Below are 15,078 nucleotides of genomic sequence, written 5' to 3'. Positions count from 1 at the left end.
TCCAGTTTCTGCCCAATCTTGATACAATTTGTGTTTAAATTTCAAAAGTAACACATACTTACTTTCCTAACTCCCTCGTCTCTCATTTACTCATCAAAAATCAGACTTTCAACTACATCACTTCTAGTCTAGTAATTCCATTTACCCCATTTATACTGATGTCTCCTACAGTTAATATATATAAGCTTTAAATTAATATACTCCCATGGGTGCTCCAAAACATGTTCAAAATTGCACTCATCACATTCCCATATACAACGTGATGGCTATTTGTCTCATGTTTACTAACACAATTGATGATACACCCATTTACCATGCTCTCAATGTTTTCAGTAAGGAAACCATTCCTTTTCTCTCTCATTCCCTCTATTAAGTCAACAAGGTCTATTTATTTTACCTCCAAAGTATTACTTATATTTGTCCCTCAGATATTTGTAAACAATTGCTTGAACTAAGATTATTTTTCATCTAAGATACTGTATTTATTAATCTTTTAATTGATTTCTTGTTTCAGAGTATTCTCTCTAAAATCCATCTTTCACAAAACCACAAGAATAACCTATTTAAAAATGGAATCTGACTATGGCACTACTAAAGACCTTCAACCCTTCTCTGTATTCAAGAATAAATATCATACAAGGCCCTTCATAAACTTACAGATGTCTAATGTTCTGGCCTCTTCTCTAACTAATCTTTCAATTACATTCAGTGCTCCAGCAAAACCTAGTAGTTTAGCTCACATCAGCTTCAAGTATCCTTGTGCTTGTAACTTCTCCTTGCAGTATACCCCTCACTATCATCTTCTTCGCAACCTAGAAACATTTATGCATCCTTTGCAACTCAGATTACCACTTCCAAGAACTTCTTAATGACTACTCCTTCCAGACTCTATTCAAGTTAGATCTGCCTTCTATGCTACCACAATAATTTTATATACATGTATACACCTAGAATTAAATCCATTACATTTCTTTAATTAGTTTTTAGGACTTTTCATGTTTCCATAATGAGAGACTTTGCATGGCCTCTTTGCCATTGTTTCCTTATTCCTTCCTGGGGAATGAGAATTTGACTAATTAGAAAGTTTGAAAAAAAATAAAATAAAATAAAATAAAATAAAAAAAAGAAAGAAAGTTTGGATAAAAGACCAAACACATTAAACTCAGCCCCTTGCTTCCCCTCAGTGTAAGAGACAATCTGTCTATAAGAAGGTGAAAGGCTGTCATTTCCAGCTTTGCCTGTGACTGGAAGAATAAATTTAATTATGAGGTACAGTATCTGAATGCCCACTTGCTACAGACCTGTGCAAAATTCTCTCTCAGCTTTACTACCCTACTTCTTTCCTCTTTACAGTAAAATTCCCACAGTTATCCATATTCATTTGACCAAACTTCTCTCTTCCCATTTTCTCTTGAACTCTCTCCACCTGGCTTTCAGTCCTCCTTCTCTAACCACCCACCATGCTCTTATCAATGTCACCAATGACCTCCATGTTGCCAAATCCACTACGAGTCTCAGTCTTCATCTTCCTTGACCTCCATCCTTCTGACCATCCAGACCAAAATCCTTGGAATCATCCTTGACTTCTTTTTCAATGCCCCACATCGATCTATCAGTAAGTCTTTCAGCTTTACCTCTGAAATATATCTAGAATCTGATCACTTCTTACCACCTATACTTTTTCCAACCTGTATCATTATTTTTTTAATTTTTATTGAATTTATTGGGATGACATTGATTAATAAAATTATATGCCATTTCTTATGTGGATTATTGTAGTAGTCTCTCAGCCAATTTTTTTTTTGCTTCTACTCATGTGCCCCTACTGTCTGCTCTCAACACAGCACCCAGAGTAATCCTGTGAAATTATAAGTCAGATCATGGTATTTCTTTGCTCTGAACCCTCCAATGATTTCTCATCTCAGAGTAAAATCCTTAAAATTACCTAAGAGGCTCACATTGTTCTGACACTCTATGATTTCTTTGACTGTGTCCCCTTTTAATACATCCCACTGTTTACACCACTCCGACCACTGACTTCCTGATGTTCCTTCCATATATATGCTCCTGGCTTAGGGCTTTTTAATATACTGATGCTCTTCTCTCTGATGTCCAGATGCTTCATACCCTTCTCTCCTTTCATTTTCTGAGAGAGGCCTTCCCTGACAATGCTATCTAACACTGCAATCATTGAATTCCAGTTCCCCAGATACTTCCTACTCCTCATCCCTTTTATCATCTCTAGCACTTATCATCATTTAATACACTATATAGTTTGCCTATTTACCTTGGCTATAGTTTCTCCCTCACTAAGCTCCATGAGAGAAGACATGTTTATCTGTTTTCTTCACTGTCATATACACAAAATCACTTCCTTGGCTAACACAGGCATTAACCCATATTTGTCGACTGAGTGAATGAAAGATCAAAAAATGAACACAGTGTTTTCATCCCTGTCCATGTGACTCCCAAGCCACTCTCCAAATTTAGAAGGGATATAGAGGCATATTCCTGCCTCTTTTAAACTCCAACACTGTTCTATGTGCACATTAGATTGTCATTTCCCAGAAGGCAGCACTGTATCTTACTCCTCTCTTTATTTTCAGTGTGTACCACAGGACCTGACCTGCAGTACTCAATAGTATTCAATGAATGAATACAAGATCAAATAAGTGAAAGTCAAAGTTAAATTCATTTCAAACATTTGGGTGCCCTCTTCCCTTACCATAACAAAATAAAAATTTAACTTCTTTTAATCTCCTAAGCTATTCTCTAGAATCTGTATAAATTTAACCAATCACTTATATTTTTTATACCAGCAACTCCAATGTTCTTACGATAGTTATTTTTTAAAAAAGATTTTACTTGTTTATAGTTAGACAGAGGGGAAAGAAGGGAGAGAGAGAATAAGAAACATAGATCGGTTGCGTCTCACACACTCCCAACTGGGACCTGGTCTGCAACCCAGGCATGTGCCCTGACCAGAAATTAAACTGGCGACCTTTTGGTTTGCAGGACAATGCACAATCCACTGAGCCACACCAGTCAGGCTCAGTGTTCACATGATAGTTCTGAAGCAGAAAAAGACATGACCACAAACACTATGTTCTACTGTAGGAAATACAAAATGTTCTTTTATTTACTGGGCTAACTAAATATACCAGAAAATCTTATTCATGCATTTTTATTTCTCAAATAAGTTATTTAAATACACCTGAAACTAATATAATATTGTATGTCAACAGCAACCACACTGGAAAATTAATAAATAATAATAAATCATACTGAATAATAATATATATAAAATAATTTAAATTATATATTTTACTTAATTAAATTTAATATACATTTAGTTAATAAAGAAATTTAATGACTACTTTTAACATGAGTAAATTTACTTAAAATATTTTAGAGAAAATTTTCAACATAGAAATCAAAATAAAAAGATTTTTTGATTATCCAGATACTGAAAATTTTCAAAATCCTTCATAATCAAGTATTTTGCATCATCTAGTTTTACTACAACAAAAGAATAATGATTTGGCTAGTTATGTTTAAAAGGCTAATAATTCTAATAATATTGACTTGCCTGAGCTTCTCGGAGTTTTGCTGTAGTGTTTTGCTGAAGGGCTTGCTGTTCTTGATGCTGTTGCTTTGTTTTCTCTAACTGATGCTGCAGTTCTGTGGAATTTGTTACTTTTTCTTTCAACTTAAAAAGATGTAGACTGTCAGTTGACAACTTAAAGGTATAATACTATCATTCATAAAAAACTGGCATTACTTCAAATCTCACAATTCTGAAGTCTGAAAACTAAATTCAGACAGCATATAAAGTCAACCTTAAAAGCAGTATTTCATTACTTACAGAATCTCAGTATCGTGATTACGAAACTATTCCCTAGGAATAGACTCTCATCCTAAGAAAAACACAATCCTTTCTCCAGGTTTGCATTTATTTTATATTGTGTTTTGTATGCTAATATGATCAAGGAATTAATTGCATACTAATATTCTGTAACAATAATCTAAACCACAGTATCAGTATTTGTTTTCTTTTTCTATAAGAATCATAACTATCACTTATTGAAAAGAATGAATTATAACAAAATATAAGATGCCTCGAATCTATCAACAAATTGGCTAACATAAACTCATTTGAAATGCTAACTCACCTGTTCTTCTAAACGAGAAAGTTTAAGCTGTAAATCAGCTACTTGCTGTTCTTTATCCAGCAACTTTTCACTGGAAAGCTGCCTTTGTTCCTTCAGCCTGCCATGAGCTTCACCCAGTTGCCGCTCGGTCTCCAGAAGTTTGCCATGTAACTTTAAAGAGAGAACAGGTACACACATGTGTATAAACCAATGAACCACCATCACTACCACCACCTAGTTTCCACATGATGTTTTATTTTCTACCAATATAAGTACAATATCCTAATTTTCATGATCCAATTGAATTTTGATCACATAAATATTATGAATCACATCAAATTATGATTAAACATCACAGAGAGCATTTCTTGCTCTCTTAAAAAATATAGTGAACCAGAGGATCTTATTTAGATATAAGTATTAGAATCACTTGAAGAATTTAAAAATAATAAAGTGAAAGCTAAAAATTAAGACGGCACACTCAGACCTATTCCACAGTATGTTTGAAACATTACAGTGATTCTTGTCATTTTTCCATAATTATGAACCACCACCAACTGACTTTTTACATTGGAAATTAAAGAGCACAAAGCATTCCAAAGTCCTCAGACTGGCACATAATTTCTAAATAAAATAGAGCAAAGAATATTTTTTAAAAAGAATTAGGTGGCTATCATTCACTAACTCTAAAATTGTCACCCAGTGAAAACTACAAGAGAAATTTAGCCTGGAGCTAAGAACCATCACTTTCTCGAGTTCATTATTTTTTCTAACACCACCAAAAATAAGTTACTTTTTGGGGGGATGTGAGCGGGACAGTGGTGGCAGTTCCATTAAAAAAGAAACAGAAGTCGGTATTAATTTCAGATGACTTACTGACCAAGTGCTGGAAGTGTACAATAAAAAAGAGTTGCATGGAGATAAGAATGCAGGACATTTGGCAAGGCTTATGCACTGAGAATGCTCTGACATACCAGCCTCAAGACTCAAAATAAATGCATATACCTCAGCAAAATTTAAAAAATTAAAATTAAAAATATGGCAAGGAAAAAAGTTCTTCAAGAAAATTAGACACTATTTTTGAATGAAACAAACTGTGGCTATCAAAATATATCCTATCCTTAATTTTTAAAAAAAACTTAATTTCTAAAGCAAAACATGCTTCCATCAAACTAAAACAGAAATCAGTAACAGTTAAAGAGATTGGGTTTATTTTATCTTTGTCCTTAGCCAGCACCCTAACACCTGTCTCATTTATTCTTCTTAAAATGCAGTGAGTTAGTATTATAACAACTACCCAAACCACCTTCTCACAAAAAAACCTAGGCTCAATCCTGATATGTGAAAGCAAAGAAGACCTTCAAAGTAAACTCATATTTCAAGCACGTTAAGTGCTCAATCTCCCATGTCTAGTTTCTAAATGTGCTCAATACATATCCCCTGCTAGCATTGTTAATAATGCAGATAATCAGACCTCTTCCCTGGAAGTTTAGATGTATTATATTTAGATTCAAGAAAGTTCAGAAATCACTTGCCAAAAAGCAGCATTTTAAAAAGCAGTAGTTTTGGGCCCTGGCCGGGTAGTTCAGTTGGTTAGAGTGTGTCTCAACACATCAAGGTTGTTTGTTTGATCCCTGGTCAGGGCATATATAAGAATCAACCAATGAATGTGTACATAGGTAGAACAACACATCAATGTTTCCCTCTGTCTCTCTCTCTCCTCTCTCTCCAAAATCAATTAAAAATTTTTTAAAGCAATAGTGTTCAATCTCAACTGCCCAGTACAATCACATGGGAAATGTTTAAATATGCCAATGCCCAGGCATATGCCAAAGAGAGTGATTAAACTGGATCAAGTGTGAGGCCTTGATATTAGTAAGTTTTAAAAATTCCCCAGGTGATTCTGATGTGCAGACAGAGTTGAGAATCACTGAATTAAAGATAATTATTGCTCTAAGTAACTAAAGATGATGAGAAAAAAAGATACGTATTTTTTATGACTTAGTCACTCATTATTGTATGATTTCTGATAAATTCCTGAACTTTAATAAAGATATGAGTCTCAAATTGAAGGTGCCCAAGAATGGAAGCAGTCAAAGACACTTATATAATGATGCTATACCATTTTAGAGTAAATGTGTTAAAGAAAAAGAGGTTAAATTAAAGCAAAAAAGAGAACAGACTGACAGCTGCCAGAGGAAAGGGGAATGGGGGCTGGATGAGAAGGGTGAAGGGATTAAGGGAAAAGAAAAGAAAGACGCATGGACACATAAAATAATAGTATGCTGATTGCCAGAGGGAAGGGAGCGGGAGGAGTTAGAAGAATGGAAAAGGGGAATAAATGGTGATGGAAGAAGCCTCGAGTTGGGGCAGTAAACACACAATATAATATACAGATACTGTGCTGTAGAACTGTGTACCTAAAACCTGTATAATTTTATCAACCAATGTCACCCCAATAAATTCAATTTAAAAAATTAAAAGTAAAATCACACACTGAAATTATTAACAGAATATCCTACCTTAAAGTCACATGTTGACATATATATGCATAAAGAATGTATACATTCTTTAGGAAATTCAGTTTTGTAAACTTATATATATAGTTCCTTATTTATATTCCCAATAATGTTTACTATGTTCCAGGCTCTATTCTACATGCTTCACAAGTAGTAACTAATTTAATCTTTATAATAACCCTATAAAGACAGTTCCATTATTATCCTCATTTCATAGATGGGCAAAATGAGGCACAAATTAAATAACTTGCCCAAGATCAGTTTGTAGGCCAGAGAACTAGAATCTCAACAGTTGGTCCCTAAATCCATAGATAAACCACTATGCTATTCAAGACAGCATGTTAGATAATTTTTAAAAGTAAAATTGATGACATCTAATCTTTTAACTAATAAATCATTATCTGTACATATGTGGCTATTTTAGAAGTGTGCATAAACATACATATGAGGAACACAGTTTACTTTAAGTCCTTTGTTGACAATTGCCAACTACATCATTTGTCAGCACTGAAATGAATGCTGAGTATGATACGGTGGAGAGCAAAACACACACAGTTCATGCCTACACACTTTAAGAGTACTGGAAAAAAGGTTTAAAATGGAGTTCACATCCATTCTTCCAACATATATTTACTGAAAGTCTGAAGTATAGAGGCTGATAGAGTATAAAATAAACAAATTCCTCACATTAAGGTTGTCACAGTCCAAGGGAAATTGTAAACAAGAAACTAGTATACAATATAAAGTGCGATAGAGAACAAGAAAGAAGCTTGCTGAAATAAAGAAGGGGTCAAACTATATGGAAAACAAGCTATTTAAAGAGAGTGTTCCCCGAAGTCTTTATAGCAAAAATAATGTATGAGCCAGCCTTGTGAAGAACTAAAGTCAAGGGCACAGTAAGAAGAAAACACAGGCAGAGGACCTACGGCAGGAAAGCACTTGAAGGGTTGGTGGGTCTGAGGAATTGAAAGAAGATGAACATATCTTCACAGTGGTAGAAGATGATTCTGAAGACACAGTGTGGGCCATATTACATACAGAGGCTTACATACCAAATTAAGATATTTGGTTTCAATGCAAAGCCACTTTAAGCAGTGTTAAGCAGAGAAAGAAAGTGATATCCTTCATGTTTTAAAGAGATGTCTCTGACTTCTGTATGGAGAACAGATCAAGGAGGTCACTAGAAGAAGGGAAACTTGTAAGAAGGCTAATAAAGTAGCCCAGGGCAGTAATGACGGAGGCCTAGGTTAAGGGTGGTAACAGTATAGATGAAAAGAAGTGGACAGATTTGAAACATACTTTGATGGAGAATCCAGACAGCATGCTGAAAGAAAGAAGATAAATGGTATCACTTCAAGGTCCTTAGTATAATCTCTATTTTGTACAGAGCTGTCACTAAACCCAATGGTCACATATTCAAGTCTTTGTATGAAAATATGTTTGAGCAGGTTCTCAAAAATTCCTAATGCCCTTCCACCCACTGACAACAAAATTAAGCCCAAATTCCTCAGCCTGTCACTCAAGAGCCTACATAAAAATCCCAAATGCTCTTCCACAATAGTCCACTCCTATCACATATAACCTATTCTAAGAGCAAATCAGTGTCCTCTCCTGGTTCTTACAATACTTTCCTGCCACCAGTTTACTCTCTCTAATCCTTCTGCCTGGAGGCCCCTCCTCCCTTCAAACTGCTACTTGCCTAAACCTATCCTACATTCACAGCTTCAAGCACCACCTCTCTCTTACACAAAGATTTTCCTGATCACATAACTGGACAAAATAATTATACAATATGAAGTACAATGGGCAGGGAAAAAACAGGAGAGGAACTCTTCCAAATTCTCATAGTATTTGGGATCATTTTATTATAATCCCATGCTCTTTAGTATAGGATGGTACTTGCCTTATTCTCAATGATATTTACATAATGATTTAAGGTAGGTACTGTATCCTTTTCATTTCTGTATCTCGTAACAATAAGGAATGGTGTATTTTAGAAACCATAAATACCCAATTTGCTTATCTGAACTAAAAGTCAAAAAGTTCAGTTATTCACTGCTATGCTCACTCCAAGCCTCTGTTGCCTTCCATTACGAATGCCTGCATTTATTTACTCACTCACTCACTAAAACATCTGCTGATAAACAAGCAGTTCACCCAGTAGTAAGGATAAAAAGTGAGTAAGACATGGTCTTGTAACCAAAGAGTTCAGAGTGGAGAAAAGAAAGACGTGGTAGTATAACTATACTATGGTAAGTAAAACAAGATTATGTACATGTTTAAGCCATCTTTTGGGGGAGGTTAGAACTGGCACTGTTCAAAAACAGATTTCTAGAAATGTAGCAAGTAAAGTAAGTATTATTTACCAAGTAGAAGAGGAATAGGAAGACAGAAGAATTAATGCCACAAAAGGAAATATCAATACCATTAAGTGAAAACAGTTGAACATTATTAAAAACCTAGCTGAGGACTTTGTTCTTCCCAAAATTTTCATTTTCTCAATCAATTTTTAGTTATCTATAAGAAATAACTATAATATATAATTTAAAAAGTAAATTAATGGAAAAGTCAAAACTTGCATTAAACTGTATAAAACTTGCAATAATGTCATCTGAGAGGCATTATTTATCTGTAAGAAATACCTGCTAGAACTAATACCTTTTCTTCTTTTAAAATACCTAATTTTTATATGATTGGTTTAAAAATAATTATATTTTGAAAATCTAGTAAGGAAAAAAAGAAACAAGTTTTTAAATTAAAGAATGGTCAACAATTTGAATTAATTACAAAAGCTAATACATACTCAGAGTACCTACCATGAGCCAGGTACCATCCTAAGCAATTATATGTATGAAGTCATAAATACTTCACAACATTACTACATGATTGATAATATCATTTTGTCTCCTCTTAAGAAAAACTGAAATGAAAGGAAATGAGATCTGACTCAATACTACAGTTGTGAAAATTAAAAGTTAATTTTTCAAATGATAATGTTTTAATGAACTATATTATGATCAAATAACTATCAGGTACGCTAAGAAGAAGCCACAGGAGAAATTACAATAAATAAAAGTAACACCTCTTACCTGATTAATTTCACTTTGGAGTTGTAACCCATGCTGTTCCTTTTCTTCTCTCTGTTGCTGTAGTTGTTTAAACTCTGCCTTAAGATGCTGGTACTTGGTCTCTACTTCTGATAATTCTTCTTTGAGCTTTTGAGTAGCTTCTCCCTTTTCACCTAATTCTGCCTGTACTCTCTGCAGTGAGGTTTCAGATGCAGATAATCTTGACTGAAGCTGTTGACAATCTAGGTCTTTTTGATGGAGACTTGCTTGTATATTCTTTTTACTCACACATTCATCACTATATTTCTCTTCTAGCTGGGTATAGTCAAGTTCTTTCTTCAGCAACTTTTCAGTCAGGTTCTGAAATATCAATTTAACAATGTATTTCCTTTTCTAGTATTTTTAATTATTCTAATTATTCAAATAATTTACACAGCAGTACCATCTCCTACTAGAGTTTAGTTAATATTATGATACAAAAACAGTACAATTATTCTAGTCAAGAATTATTAAGTTATTACATAATTACATGATTTTATTATTGGTCCACTTGACTAAACTCTTTAATATAACTTAAGAATTACCAACAAAATTTTGACATAAGATCAAAACCCTAGAATCTACAAGATTCTTTAGAATAATATTTATATTTTACCCTCCTAGCACAAAAAAATTATCACGAATAGCCATGCTGTTGCAGTTCTGATTTCTGGCTTTGCAGTTTCACAGTTGTCAGTGCTTTCGCATAGCAACGCCATATGCTGCCCTAGAATGCTGATCCTACTCATTCCTTCCTTCGTTCCTGAAAAAGGCCATTTTTAAAAAGTCATAATTTTCAGACTAATTCAAACTTCTTTCCAACTATAAAAAGTAGGGACCTAAAATATCACTTACCTGCTTTATATTTCATTACTTCACTTAATTCTGTCAAGTACAAAATGTAAAAATGATACCACCAATCAAAGATCTGACTCAACAACACTAAGCAAATGTCAAAGTCCAGTCTTAGTCGACTTGATACAATTAATATTGAACATTTTAAGTCAATACATTTACACATGAAATAGAATTCAGAATCTTGACTTAATTGTGTAAGCCAGAATAAGAAGCCACTATAAGCACCTGGAGAATCTATCCATGGACATTATTTTACTTAGTTTTTACATGCAGTGTTTTAGAAGGAGATAATTCAGAAATGGTGGAGAAGAGTCAAAATCTGCGGCCTTTAAACAGACTATAATGTAAATGAAACACACACATTAAAAAAAAAACTCTTCTAAGAAAGTTAAAACATAATGTGCAAGCAAAACTAGATTAATACAAAACTTATGCCAAATTTATTAAGTGCAAAATTTTTTTTTAAATATTTTATTTATTTTTAGAGAGGGAAGGGAGGGAGATAGAGAGAGAGAGAAACATCAATGTGCGGTTGCTGGGGGGTCTGACCTGCAACCCAGGAATGTACCCTGGCTGGGAATCGAACCTGGGACACTTTGGTTCCCAGCCCGCGCTCAATCCACTGAGCTACGCCTGCCAGGGCTAAGTGCAAAATTTTTAAAAAAGTAAAATGAGCAAAGTCAGGTGTAGCTAACTGGTAAGTTAATTACCTAAAAATAAAGTTTGAGCTTGGTAAAATGGTGAGAGGAGTTAAGTAATAGGCATACATGACTCATGCCATCTGCTCTACACAAAAAGACACAAACATACAAAGAGAGAGAGAGGCACAGATGAACAAGTTGCATGTGGGGAAAGAGCAAACACTATCACCTCAAGGGGAGTAATAAGTCTAGGCACCACAGAGAGAAAGGCAACAGTAACTTATCTGAGAAAAAGTACCTTCATGTAAATTATCAATAGTAACACACTCCAGGAAAAAATTAGTGTCCAGAAAGATGACAGAGCACATACAAAAGAGACAAGAAGGGAGAAAAACTTAAAGTCAAGAAGAGCAACCAGAAGTTCACAGCACAATCAGTGCAGAGACGTGTGCCTCGACCAACCGGTAGAAATAGAAATAAGAGGTAAAAGAGCCCAAATTCAAGAGAAAAAAACTTTTAAGTCAAACTATATGTTAGGAAAATTCCTTTTTTATAAACATTTGTTTGTGTTACTAGTTAGTAACTAGTAATCTTTCTTGCAATCATTTTACACTTTTTCTTTTAAGATAACATTTATTTCGGAAGTTGTAGGCTAAATTAAGTTAATCCATTGATCTTTAAAAGTGTAAGATCTTTGTAAAAGAAAACTCTAAGTTACTGAATGTCATGAATGCAATCATGCTTACAAATACTGAGAGCTCGGGTGAGACACAATTTTAAAACATGCCACAAAAGTTAAGGCTCCCTGGCTGGCGTAGCTCAGTGGATTGAGTGCCGGCTGTGAACCAAAGTGTCACAGGTTCGATTCCCAGTCAGGGTACATGCCTGGGTTGCAGGCCATGACCCCCAGCAACCGCACATTGATGTTTCTCTCTCTTTCTCCCTCCCTTCCCTCTCTAAAAAATAAAATAAAATAAATAAAATCTTTAAAAATAAAAGTTAAGGCTCATACTGAGTCTTCCACAGGCTTACCAAGTAACCCCACCAGTATTATAAATTAATGACCCCTCAAACAGCTTCTCTCTTTAAGGAGCAAACATACATAGCAACCACTGACTGTTTAAAGTTCACTTGTTCTAAAAAATTATTCAAAATCTACCTCCTTTATTGCAGGTAGGAGGAAATTTACAGGTGGGAGAAAATTAAATTTTCTTCAAAAGAACTTCCCATACATCTTGTATTTTGTGCTCTTACATGTTCCCATGCCTCCTTGTGTATCTAGCTCTCAGAATAAAATGTCGTTTACCCCTCTGCCATGTAAAATGATCCTTAGAATCCCTACAGACTAATCCAAAAAGTTATGCCTTCTACAAAAGCTTTTCCTGAGTTAGTACGAAGTAAGTTAAGAAGACTTCCACCTTGGTCCTGACCCAATCTTGTATCACAACACTTACCAAATAAAAGCAAAAACAAACATTCACTGAGGTGCTTACTAAACACCAGAAACTGCTCTAATCACTACTAATGTTTTTAATACTCATATCAATCCTAAGAAGCAAATGGGTATAACAGTGCATCATAGCAGAAGAGGAAAAGACTCTTAGAGGTTGAGTGTCATAGCAAAGCTGAGATTTAAACATGTGTTTGATCACTGTACTCTACTGTTCACATCAATACACCACTTTGCAATACAGTGGTAACACAAAGCAATATAACTTCTTGCCACATCTGGAACCTGCTTTGACCTATGAGCCCCTTAATACTGGGACTGTTGCAAAGGGAAGAGCAAAGAAGGATGGAAAAGGGGCGAGAGGTGAAACTCAAAAATAACTCAGTCTCTTACGATAACCAATATTATAATGGTAGCTTTAAGCATATGATTTTGCTCAAAATTTATATGAAAATAGTTAATTAAAATCAAGATGCAGATTTTGTTAAATGTCAGAATATCGTTTTTATTAAAAACTGAAAAAGTAGTTTCTTCAATATCCCCCTATTGTTTTTAAATTTTCAAAACCAGTAATTATAAAACACTGGGTTAATGCTAAAAACCCTGACATTAGCACAAAAGCAATCATTTTTCTATTTATTAGATATTATAATGTTACCTATTCACTTTGACGCTGCCTGTGATCCACAAAAGCTGCCCAAGGCATTTTATGCAATAGCTTTCAAGAGACCACATACAGAAATTTCCAAATTCAAAACATTTGAATATCACTACTGTCAACAATTATGGTTTGTCAAGGACATGGAGTAAGGAGGAATGAGGGAGGGAAATAGCAAGGATCATAAGAAAAGGTAAATGCAGCCTTGGTCAGGTGGTTCAGTTGCTTGGAGCATTGCCTCGTGCACCAAAAGTTGGCACATACAAGAGGCAACCAATCAATGTCAACCTCTCTCTCTCTCTCTCTCTCTCTCTCTCAAATCAGTAATACATATATCCTCAGGTGAGGATTAAAAAAAATAGAAGGTAAATGTACCTCAGCACTTTCTCTTACTGGTGAGCAAATTCTAAATAGGAAAATACTTTGAAAAAAATTGTGAAGACTTACACAAAGATTATTAAGATTCATAGAAAATCATAGTCTCTAATCAAAAATTGACAGGGACACCAGCTGGCAGTGTCCGAGGCATTATGGATGAGACAAAATAAATTCACATGGACTATGGAGTCCTGTGGAGGAAAAGGGATGGAGAGGCTTCTCTCTCAAGGGGAGAGCACCTCAGAGCGGCTTGGCCACCCTCTCAACAGGAGAGTGCCCCGTCCTTGCCTGGAGAGGCTTTTACTGGATTCCATTTACATAGGAATATAGGGTGTATAGGTAAAGTTCATTAATCATTATCAGGCAGTAAGGATCAAACAATAGATAACATACAAAGAATGCTGAGGGCCTATTTTGAGTCAGGGTCAGATAGTTAAATGGCCATTAAACTTTGGGGAACAAACTCACTTCCTGCTTGGACCTTTATCATTTAATTGAGAGCACTCTAAACAAAGCAGGTTTCACAGGATTTTACATATTCTTTCTTAAGCCTGATTGTCCTAGGGAACCTGCCCTTTCCAGCACAGGACTGCACCCACCACTAGCATTGTTTCAGGCTTAAGGCATTGTTTCAGGCTTCAGCCAGGCAGGGGAAGTAAGGCAGCCAAGAGATTAGGAGACTTCTCTCAGACAGAATGAGGACTTGGGCTGTGTCAAAGCCTAGGGGCGAGGGTCCATCACCCGTTTCTGTAGCCCCAAGTCCTTCCCTGAGCTCCCCGTGATCGTGCCTGTTTTAGGTCATCCCTCCCTTAGGGAATCTTACCCATCACTGGCTAACCGATCAAGCATTGGGGGCCAAGCAGGGTGAAGTAAAAGGAGAAGAGGTGGCACCCCTGCCAGGGAGATAAGCTTTGTCCCCTTTGTGGCTTATGGTCTGAAGGTCACTCACTCAGCCTTAGCCGTGGGGGTGGTTACAGCTTCTGAAACCAGGCAGGGCAGTTCCCAACAAAAAATATTCTAATTTTACTAAACCAAACCATCTCCATTCCATGTATTATTCATAAAACAGTCACAATACCTCCTTTAACAATGTGTGGGTGTATATATACGTGTGAATACATATATACAATCTATGCTTCATTATCTGACCATGCATGTCAGGCTCTCAATGTCAGTTCCTTCTCCTGAAACCCCACAAATGAGTGAAGTCCACAGTGTCCTGTCCTCAACAGCCCTGCTTGGGTCCTGTAGACTCAGGCCCACAGCTTCTTTAACAGCTGATCCTCTTTGTTCCCTTCGACTATGTTCTTTTCTTT

At 35.5% G+C, this 15,078-nt stretch overlaps 1 protein-coding gene across 4 annotated transcripts in view; it reads right to left on the bottom strand.

Annotated features, from left to right (window-relative positions):
• The window catches only part of EEA1 (early endosome antigen 1), a 141,292-nt gene that overhangs the window by 55,302 nt on the left and 70,912 nt on the right, over window positions 1–15,078 (bottom strand). For all 4 annotated transcript variants that reach the window (XM_028531635.2, XM_036018572.1, XM_036018573.1 and 1 more), the window contains 3 exons: window positions 9,760–10,098; window positions 4,173–4,322; window positions 3,590–3,709 (listed from right to left, as the gene is read on the bottom strand). In XM_028531635.2, the coding sequence (XP_028387436.1) occupies window positions 3,590–3,709; window positions 4,173–4,322; window positions 9,760–10,098 (609 nt within the window). The remainder of the gene's footprint in view (window positions 1–3,589; window positions 3,710–4,172; window positions 4,323–9,759; window positions 10,099–15,078) is intronic.

Source organism: Phyllostomus discolor, chromosome 2, assembly GCF_004126475.2.
Source record: "Phyllostomus discolor isolate MPI-MPIP mPhyDis1 chromosome 2, mPhyDis1.pri.v3, whole genome shotgun sequence".
NCBI lineage: Eukaryota > Metazoa > Chordata > Mammalia > Chiroptera > Phyllostomidae > Phyllostomus > Phyllostomus discolor.
The sequence above is the reverse complement of the archived record's forward strand: the minus strand, read 5'-3'. Positions and strand labels throughout refer to the sequence as shown.